The sequence below is a fragment of the Callithrix jacchus genome, chromosome 9, assembly GCF_049354715.1.
Source record: "Callithrix jacchus isolate 240 chromosome 9, calJac240_pri, whole genome shotgun sequence".
In the NCBI taxonomy this organism is placed as follows: domain Eukaryota; kingdom Metazoa; phylum Chordata; class Mammalia; order Primates; family Cebidae; genus Callithrix; species Callithrix jacchus.
Window position 1 is genome coordinate 30,294,316 of NC_133510.1, and position 11,149 is coordinate 30,305,464.

Sequence of the window (11,149 nt, forward strand, 5' to 3'; positions counted from 1 at the left end):
TATGTGACAAGTTGCTTCTCTTGCTGCTTTCAAAATTGGTATTGTCTATGACTTTTGACAATTTGATTATAATGAATTTCAGTGTGGATTTCTTTTCTTCTTTCTTTTTTTTTCTTTTCTTTCTTTCCTTCTTTCCCTCTTTCTTTTGAGATGGAGTCTTGCGCTGTTGCCCAGGCTGGAGTTCAGTGGCATGATCTTGGCTCACTGCAACTTTTGCCTCCCATTTTTAAGTGATTTTTGTGTCTCATCCTCCCAAGTAGCTGGGATTACAGGCATCTGCCACCATGCCCAGATAATTTTTATATTTTTAGTAAAAATGGGATTTCACTATGTTGGTCAGACTGGTCACGAACTCCTGACCTCAAATGATTCACCTACCTCAGCCTCCCAAAGTGCTGGGATTACAGGAGTGAGGCACTGTGCCTGGCCCATGGATTTCCTTAGGTTCATATTTGGCATCCTTTGGGTTTCTTGGATGTTCATTTCCTTCCTCAGATTTGAGAAGCTGTCAGTTGTCATTTCTTTGAATAAGTTTCCTCATTCTTTCTCTCTTTCTTCTCCTTTTGAAACTCCCAAATATGTATTTGGTCTGCTTTACTGGAGTTCTGTAATTCTCTTAAGCTTACTTTACTCTTTTTCATTCTTTTTTCTTTTTGCTCTTCTAATGGAATTATTTCCAGTAAGCTGTCTTTGAGTTCACTGATCCTTTCTTCTGCTTAATCTAGTATGCTGCTGAACCCCTCTAGTGAATTTTTCAGGTAATTTGTTCAGCTTCATTTCTGTTATATTTCTCTCTGGTACTTTTAAATATTTTCTATCTCTTCCTTGAAATTCTCATTTTGTTTCTGCGTTATTTCTCTTAACCTCAATGAACATCTTCATGAGAGCTATTTTTAATTCTCTATCAGGTAAATTATATAACTATTTCATTAGGTAATTTCTGAAGATTTGTTTTGTTTTATTGTTTGGAACATCTTTGCCTGGCGTTTCATTTTTCTTGACCCCCTGTTGTGTCTACATATTAGACAAGGCGGATACCTCTCTCAGTCTTTATAAACTGGCATGGTGAAGGTGAAGACCCCCACCATTCAGCCTAGTCATAGATTCTGAGGGTCTCTTCCAGCTCCTTCCCTCCTCAGGAAGTTAGCTGTGTTACTGCCTATTTGTCCTGTGGTAAGCCGTGGGTAGGAGAGAGCTATGACATCTACTAACCAAAGCTACTGTTTCTGTTCTCCCCCATGTGACTAGATTAAACTGGACTTATTAGAGCTCCAGGACTGGTGAGATAGATGCAGGTTCTTTGGGAAGGCCTGGAGGAGTTACAGTACTAGATACATGGATCAATTCTTTCCCTTCTCAAGGGAGGCTAAATGCTGGGATTTTCATATCATTGGTCTTCTTCCCTGTGCTCAGCAGGGGCGAGGACCAATGATATCTACCAACCCACAGGGCTGTCTCCATTTCCCTCCAGGTGGTTAGACTGTGCCAAACCTTTTAGAGTTCCAAAACTGGCAAAATAGAAGCCAGTCCTCTTTGGAGACCCCTCAGAAGAGTTAGACTGCTGTGAACCAACCCCTCTCATCCTCTAGGTGAAACTAGGAGCTAGCAGGTTTATTCTTGATCATATGGCACTGTGCCAGGGCAGTGTCTCTAGCAAGAGGGTGTCTTGAATCTCCCTAATAGTTTCATTGAGTTGGTTTCATATTCTCTTGGCATATAGAAGTCTTTCAATTCATTTCTGATTTCTCACAAAGGAATTTGTCCATGAATTGTTGCTCAATTGCTGTGTCTTGGGCTGGGTTGAGGTGGGTCCAACCTTCCTACTCTGCCACCAGAATTCATCTTGCCTTTCCTTCCTTCCCTTCCTTCCTTCTTTCCTTCCTTCCTTCCCTCCCTTCCTCCCCCTCCCTTCTTTCTTCTTTTTCTTCTCTCTCTTTTTCCCTTCCCCTTCCCCTTCTCTTTCCCCTTCCTTCCTTTTTGCAGGGGGTACTGGCCATTGATATGGGAGGAAGAGGATCTCTGAATTTGGAGAAGATTACCTCAAAGAACAAAAGTGTTGTCTATTAATAGATACTAGAGAGACTCAGGAGGTTTGAATAAGCTTACCAGGGTTAAGTTTTTTAGAGGTAGGGTTGAGCATTTTTAACTGGAAAAGTTGATACTTCATCTGTTATAATCTAATATCTCTAAAGTAAGACTGAATTATAAAGATAAGAAGGCTGACAATCAGGAAGTCTAGAAGAATCCAATTCTTTTTATTTTCCTCAAGAAAAAGTACAGAACTGAAACATTAATATTAATTATCATAAGTATGTTCTTTAAGAAGGTGGGATGGAATGCTAAGCACTTGTGATTTCAACAACATTTCACTTGGTCTTACTCCATTTTGTTGTTGTTGTTTCTTAAATTTTTTTCCTTTTTTGTTTTTTTTAGTTAGTATCCATCAAATAGCTCCTATATTCAAAGCAGTATGCTAGGGTACCTTGGTCACAATGGGCAGCAAAATTTGACCAGTCTCTAGCGACCTGAAGCTTAGAAATGCTTAGGTAATATGGTAACAGGAAAAGATATACATTTTCCAGTGTAACTTAACTAACTGGTATTCTGACTTATGCATCAATCTAAGATTACTTTGTTAATGTGAGTCCCCAAGAGGCTATCTAGATAGATACATTAGATTGAGTTTCTTTTTTTTTTTGAGATGGAGTTTTGCTGTTGTTACCCAGACTGGAGTGCAATGGCCTGATCTCGGCTCACTGCAACCTCCGCCTCCTGGGTTCAAGCAATTCTTCTGCCTCAGCCTCCCGAGTAGCTGGGATTACAGGTGCGCACCACCATGCCCAGCTAATTTTTGTATTTTTAGTAGAGATGGGGTTTCATCTTGTTGACCAGGATGGTCTTGATATCTTGACCTCGTGATCCACCCGCCTTGGCCTCCCAAAGTGCTGGGATTATAGGCCTGAGCCACGGCACCCGGCCTAAATTGAGTTTCTAAACCTACTAAGTAGAGAGCCAAACTATGGTGCTTGGAGACCCATTAAAGGCACAATAACACTTTGCAGTGCTTCTGGGTGCTCAGCAGGATCTCACTCTAGGCCATTCTCATTCATTTCAGTAGTAGGGAGGATGTTCCTATGCCAATTCACATATACCACTGCACATATGCCCTCCCTGAAAAATAAACATAGATTTTGTTTTTGTTTTTAATAATAGTATCTGTTGGCATGTACCTAACATTCTTAGCGTGTGCACACGCAACTCCAGAAAGAAAAACAGAAGTAAGAAGGTGTTAGAAACAGAGGTGGGTATGAGGGGGATTTTTCAAATTAGAAAAACTGGCATTAGATAATAATTAAATAAGGTATAATTAAAAACCATTATTTCAAAGCATCAGTCATGCTTTTTATATTCCAAACTTCAATAATTCATCCTATCATATTTTTATTATTTTTACATTCTGAAATTACCCAAAGCATTGATCTAAATCTACCATGTAATTATAAATTTCTTAAAAAGTCCTGAAGTCCTTAACAAATTGCTCATTTACTCAAAATTAAGTGTTATATTGGCTATTATATTCTCTAATAAATCATTTTATTATTTGTACAAATGATTTACACATTTAACTATGGTTTTTAGCTTGCTGCTTATTCAATCTTAAGCCCTTGAAAGATAAAATTTTTAAAATGCTTGAACTAATATATTTTACATGAATTGAATGATTCAAAAACAGCCATAAAAGAAGCAAATCCTATTGTATCTACTTAGAATTGCTAAATGATTTCCATCTGTGTGGTTTTTAACTGTCCTCTATTTTTATTTTGTAACTTTTACCCAGTATTTCATAACTAGATGTTTTCCTTAATTACTCTGACCCTACAATGAGAATAAAACTAAGATAGCACAAACATACCCTGACACAGTTGTGCAGAAAATTCACATTGGACTTTGTTAATGCAGGCAAAGCATATCCCCAAGGCTTCTTTTTTCTAGTCCCTTTTTTTTCCAGGGCACAGCTCTGGAAGTGATCAATAAATTGTCTCCCTCAGAGGGGTATGGCTTGAGTTGAAAAAGATTTCAACCATAAATATATATTTATTTTATTTGTGCCTACAGAATATATGCTCATTAATTTTAAGAAGTTTTATTTCAGCATTGTGATTTATTACAATAATAGTAATAATACTGCTAAAATTGGCATCATGTATATATTAAGTACTTAACCGGGTTATAATACCACTTTGTTATGGATCATGAAAAGTCATTACTTACATTGAGTTCATTAAAGCCACACACACAAAATATAAATTTTTTAAAAAAATTTAACCCACTTCCCAGGCCAGCTGCATCAAGTAGCCAGGTGCATATCAAATTCCTCAGGTTACCATTGTGCACATTTAGGCTTTGTTTGCTTCTCCAAAGCCTTCCACTTGTTTCAGCATAATACTTAACAAGCTTAGCTTTACTGCATTACAAAATATAAATTACAAAAGAAACAGGCAAGTACATTGGCAAAATAGGTAAAAGTTTAGTGCTTACTATATGGTTAGCACTTTGTCAAATGCATTATGTGTATTCACTCCTAATCTTCATGACAACTTTGGAAAATAGATATTATTATTCTCCCCATGTTAGAGGTGAAGAAAGTAGAGTAAGCCAGGCACAGTGGCTCACTCCTGTAATTCCAGCACTTTGGAAGGCCAAGGCTGGTGGATCACTTGAGGTTGGGAGTTCGAGACCAGCCTGACCAACACGGTGAAACACCATCTCTACTAAAAACACAAAATTAGCCGGGCATGGTGGCACATGCCTGTAATCCCAGCTACCTGGGAGGCTGAGACAGAAGAAACACTTAAACTCAGGAGGCAGAGGTTGCAGTGAGCTAAGATTGCGCCATTGCACTCCACCCTGGGCAACAAGAGTGAAACTCTTTCTCAAAAAAAAAAAAAATAGAGTGACAGAGACATGGCAAGTTAGTGTCAAGACCTGAACCCAGGTAGTGTGGCTTCACTGCTCAAAGTCTTTGGCTTCACTGCTCAAAGTCTTTATCATTAAGCTATGTCACTGCTTTGTGACACCACAGAATCACAAGCACTGTGATTCTGAACAGATCACAGAAAAGACCCAGGGAAAAGAAATTAGGGAATCCAAAAGAGAAATCAAGGATTTATTTCAGTTCTTTTAAAGAAACATAATCACTGTTTTCACAGGCCCATGGCTAAAACTAAGGTTGCAAAACAGTATTGGTGGGCAGTGTCTGTGCCATACCAGGAGAGGACTGAGGGCATTAGTTGTTAGACTTCAAATGTTCTGGTCTGGCCAGTAAGATCACGTTTGTGGGAGACAGATGTATCTTAACTAGGTACTATTCAAAGGTCATCACCCAGCAACCTTCTGATGGTTTTGTTTTCCACATCAGTTTTCCGAAAGAGAGAGAATGCCTTCATTACAAAGTCATGATTGTTCTGTTATCTGAAACAGTAATGGCTTTTTACAAATTCATAGACTGATGTTTATCTATATCTGCCCCGCCCCTATAATCCACCACACAACATAGCCCTCTAGTCATCCTGCATTAGATGTAAGGGGAAAGCTAGTGACCACCACACCTCCAACAATACTCAAAGTTTCTCCCTTTCCCCATCCTCTCACTGACTGCACTTGGGCCAAGTTACTCGTGCCTTAGAAGGGAGGGTTCCAGGAGTTTCCATTTTCCCTCAAACAAATTGACCCTCGGTGGCCCACCCCAGCATTCCCAACTCATGTCCGCCAGCACTTCCGGCTTTCCAAGTGGGTCGTTAGTTACAAAAAATATCTCAAAACAACAATAACAATCAAAATCCTGGAGTGGCTATGATAAAGAAACTGAGGCTCAAAGAGTTTAGATGACAATCTAGAGCACTGAGCAGGACCGAATCCAATCTCCTGCTTCCCACCTCTATGCTGCCCCCTAATGGTGCACTGTCAATAGCACAGCTTCCAAAGGCACCTTGTGGAACGTTCTCCATCCCTGTCCCTTCGCTTCTTTCTCTTAAAAGACAAAGAGATAAACTATTGATGCACAGAATAACTCAGGAGTTGAGGCAGAAAGACATGTTCTTGTCCATAGTTCAGTTTTCAAACTAGTTTTTCCAAATATTTTGAGAAAAGATGACCCTATCATAAATTCAAAATTTACTAAAATGCTGTTACTGCAGTACAAGCAAATTTAAAAGGTCCATTTGCATATAATTTGATATTTTGAAAGATAAGTAACTATGGTAGCCTTTGGAACATACTGCTCCAATGCCACTGTCAAATTATTTTTAAGGAACACCATAGAACCTTAGAATTCTACCTTTCTAGACTATATAGTTTATAAATTTTATTGACCTTCAGGTCTGTGAGAGGGACACAAATTTTGGCAACATTATACTGCCATATAAAGAATATGGTTTCTAGATAAGCCTGGGAAGCACTGTGAGACCCCTTCTCTACAAAATAAATACATTTTAAAATGTTGGCCAGGCATGGTGGCTAATGGCTGTAATCCCGGCACTTTGGGAGGCCAAAGTGGGCAGATCACCTGAGGCCAGGAGTTCAAGACCAGTCTAGCCAACATGGTGAAAGCTCATCTCTACTAAAAATACAAAAATTAGCTAGGCATACTGGCACAAGCCTGTAGTTCCAGCTACTCTGGAGGCTGAGGCAGGAGAACTGCTTGAACCTGAGAGGAGGAGTTTGCAGTGAGCTGAGAGCATGCCACTATACTCCATCCTGGACAACAAAGTGAGACTGTCTCAAAACAAAACAAAAACAACAACCAAACAAAAACATTGTTCCTCTTTAAACCATTTCAAAGAAACCTGCTGTACTTGGTATATATTCTTTTTGTTTTCTCCTGACATATTTCTAATAATATATGTGTAGGTAACTATCATGTAACAATATGGTAATATGGAATTGCTACTTTCAGTTTATAGTCTCAGAAGCAGGTGTCCAGAATTTCATGTATATCTACGTACGTGTACACATATATACCTATACCTGTGTTTATATAATTATATGTTAACTACTGTATACTACATCTTAGAAAGGTATGTGAAGAGAAAAACATTCTGGTCAAAGCAAACTCACATACTCAAGTTAAAAATCAAGTGTAACCTATGTTAACTACTGTATACTACATCTTAGAAAGGTATGTGAAGAGAAAAACATTCTGGTCAAAGCAAACTCACATACTCAAGTTAAAAATCAAGTGTAACCTTAGAAACTATCTTTCTAAATTCATAAGCCAAAAACAAAGTTTCAATTCCCTTTTTCTTTAGTTTACTCTAAGAGAAAGAGGGCTCTGGTCCTCTTTCTTAAGATTTTGCAAAATCTCTTTCAATCACATTTCACAAGACACTTGCTCCAGCAGTGAATTTGAACCCAGGAAGAAATAGCAATTCTGTAAACATGAACTCTTTCTTGCGATCTACAATATGATCTCTGGACCAACTATCCTCCACAGCAGGTGCAACAGATGGTAGCAGTCTCCAGTGCTCACTTAGAGGCTTTTATTGTACCCTTTCTACCAGTGGGCAAAAAATGAATACTTACTTTGGTGAATTGTGTTCATCTTCTCAGAGGACAGAAGGCTTTAGTTTTGGTCCCCTTTCCAATAGTCTGGTTGTTTACAGCGTAGTAACCAGGAAATTTTTTGGGTCATGTTTCTGTCCGTTGGCTGTGAGAAGAAAGAATAGATAAAACATCTGCAGGGTTGATCTGGAAGCTGTTGAGTTATGTGCTGGGTTTTGTGGTTTTTCTTTCATAAACCCATCAAAGTATGAATTCTTCTGCTTTGGAAGTAGTGACATCTGTGATACAGGAGAAGAGACATTCTGCTTGTTAAGTCATGATGTCTGCAGAAGGTTCTCAAGAAAATCTACTAAAGGCAGTAATGTTGAAAGTAGAGAATGAAGGGACTTGAACTTAGAATGACAGAAAAACCCAGTTGCTTGCTGACACTGTCCAAATCATGCGGGAAAGAAAAGTGAGTAGACGTTTAGAAGCAGGATATATATAAATGTGAGCATTTAGAATTTCCGATCTTAAGTCTACCTGATAATTTAAATTACTTCAAATATATGAATTGGTTTGAGTGTGCCAGAAATGTAAGCAGTTCTCTATTTTCTACCTCTATTGTCAATTATAGCAGAAAGTCTTCCATATGTAAACTACACAAAGAATTGTTCTTACTGAGCAGTACTATACTTCAATGTTTACCAAAGGAGTAGGCAGTGCAGGGGCATATCATAGAATTTTAGCACAGTTTAAACACCTCAGCGAGTTCACAGAAATCCCTTATACAACTTGCATCATGGTTATAAAAGAGCTCTTCCCTAAGTATTTTCAGTAATAAGAGAATCACCATCTCAAAAGGCAAATCATTCTGTTTTCAAATTGTTAGCCTGTTCTTTTTCATTTTAAGGTTGAAATCTATCCCCTATCACTTCATCCCTTGGTCTGCTCCCTGAAGCTATAAAAATAAAATTTCTCCTCTTCTATATTATAGCCCACTTGATATTTAAAGTTCACTATTGTATTTTGCTTAAGTCTTTCTCCCTTCGGGAATAAGTATCCTCATTTCCTCAAAGCAATCATAATATAATTAATATTTCATTCCTCATTCACTATCCTGATTGTGCTCCAGTTTGAGCTTTTGAAATCTAACACATTCCTGTATCTTGAAACTCTCTTCCTCTTTTATCTCTGTTTCTTCTTTTAAAGATGACCAAGTGGACCCTTTTCACAAGACGGCGTGGAAAGCCAAGAAGGAAGCTCCTGCCCCTCCTAAAGCCGAAGCCAAAGCGAAGCCTTTAAAGGCCAAGAAGGCAGTGTTGAAAGGTGTCCACAGCCACAAAAAAATGAAGCTCCGCACGTCACCCACCTTCCGGCGGCCCAAGACACTGCGACTCCGGAGGCAGCCCAAATATCCTTGGAAGAGCGCTCCCAGGAGAAACAAACTTGACCACTATGCTATCATCAAGTTTCTGCTGACCACTGAGTCCACCATGAAGAAGATAGAAGACAACAACACACTTGTGTTCATTGTGGATGTTAAAGCCAACAAGCACCAGACCAAACTGGCTGTGAAGAAGCTCTGTGACATTGATGTGGCCAAGGTCAACACCCTGATTCGGCCTGATGGAGAGAAGAAGGCATATGTTTGACTGGCTCCTGATTACGATGCTTTGGATGTTGCCAACAAAATTGGGATCATCTAAACTGAGTCCAGCTGGCTAATTCTAAATATATGTATATCTTTTCACCATAAAATAAATAAAGATGACCAAGCAAATACCCTCTCTCCCACACCCTCTAGTTTTCATTTTATTTCTCTTTTCTTCTTCAAAGTTGACATCTTTGAAAAAGTATTTTGTGTTCACTTTTCTCACTTCCTTCCTTTCAAAGCCACTGTAAGCTGGTGTTCATCTTCATATCCTGCCGAAATCATGTGTGATATATCCGTGTTGGCCCTTAAAGATCAATGGACAAAGGGACCTAAGAGTGGACCTAGGTGTGAGACAGATGCGGTTTCTTGGATCCACCACTTGCTAGTTTGTGACCTTGGCAATGTATTTAACTTCTTTCAGTCTTGGTTTCTTCATTGATAAAATGAATTGTTGTGAGAGCCAAATGAGATAATGCAAGAAGAGTGTTAAAGTATCTGGCCTGCAGTTTGTGACCAACATCTGTGGTAGTCATTATTATCATTATTTGCTCTCATGAATGGTTATCTTACTTCATTTGTGCTGCTGTAACAAAGTATCCAAGACTGAGTAATTTATAAAGAAGAGAAATTTATTTGCTCATAATTCTAGAGGCTGGGAAGTCCAAGATCAAGACACTAGCAGATTCAATTGTCTGGGGAGGGCTGCTGTCTGCTTCCAAGATGGCCTCTGTTGCTACATCTGAAAGGGAGGAACATGATGTCTTCACATGTGGCAGAAGGGCAAGCAAGCCTCTTTTAAAAGGGCCTCAGTCCCATTCACAAAGCGGGGAGACTTCATGGTCCAATCACCTCTTTAAGGCCCCATTTCTTAATACCATCACATTGGCCATTAAGTTTCAACATGTGGATTTTGGAGAGGACACATTCAAACCGTAGCAGCCATCAAACGTTAATGTGCATCAGGCTCACCTGGTGGGTTTGTTAAAACAGATTGCTGGGCCCTAATCTCCAGTCTGGAGTGGGGCCTGAGAATACGCATTTCTAAGAAGTTCTCTGGTGATGCTGATGATACTGATTCAGGAATTATACTTTAAGAACCACTGTGGCCAAAGTCTTTGCCATAACAAGAGGATCAGCAGCATTGACATCACTTGGAAGCCTTTTTAGAACTTTCCCAGTCAGATCATTCATTTTCATGATTGATAAATCAATTAAATGAATCATATTTTGCATGTTAACAATTCACCAAATGATTCCTATGCACATTAAAGTTTGAGAAGCATAGGCCTCTCATGAGATATTTTTGGTCTTCATATTTATTGAGTCAGTACTATCTAATGCTTTATCTCTCTCATCTTTTAGATACTCTTTGATTTTTTGAATATAATTTTCTCCTGGTTTTTCTTCTATCTCTTTGACTATTTCTTTTCAGTCTGCTTTTTTGTAGTGTATAGCTAAAATCTTCCATTGGGTTTTATTTTCTCCTGTTTCTACACGGCATATTTGTATTGATTAAGATGAGATTCAACAGGAAGTAATAGTAAGCCCACCAAAACAATGATTTAAAGAAGATAAAAGACCATTTTTTCTCATGTCAAATGTAGGCCGTCCAGTGATGGTATGATAACTGCTCCACAGAGCTTTTAGTTACTCAGGGTACTTCTATTCTGGTTTTTCATACTTCATAGCTTTCATTTCCAAGGTCACTGAGGTTTAAATGCCACGGACATCACATGTGCATATCAGCCTCTAGGAAGGAGGAAGGGATGCACAAAAAAGGTCAAAAAACAGCTGCCAGCTTCTAAAATCTGCCTCTTGATACATCTGATTATAATTGGCCAGAACTTAGTGATCTGGCCACAGCCAGCTGTACTGGACAGTGCAAAATGTAGTTTGGCTCAGTTAAAAAGTGAAGTTATGAGGAGGCTGGCCGAGATGACCAACTAAAAGCAG

The 11,149-nt window shown here is 38.9% G+C and overlaps 1 protein-coding gene across 2 annotated transcripts in view; it reads left to right on the forward strand.

Annotated features, from left to right (window-relative positions):
- The window catches only part of LOC100405754 (large ribosomal subunit protein uL23-like), a 42,307-nt gene extending 32,971 nt beyond the window's left edge, over window positions 1-9,336 (forward strand). Inside the window, exon 2 of one of the 2 annotated variants that reach the window (XR_013522696.1) lies at window positions 8,752-8,886. Coding sequence is in view for 1 of the 2 variants with exons in the window: in XM_035255754.3 (XP_035111645.1) it covers window positions 8,752-9,194 (443 nt within the window). In the remaining variant the exon portion in view is untranslated. Of the gene's footprint in view, window positions 1-8,751 lie in introns of both variants that reach the window. The other variant, XM_035255754.3, reaches the window with a different exon arrangement.
- The last annotated feature ends 1,813 nt before the right edge of the window (window positions 9,337-11,149 follow it).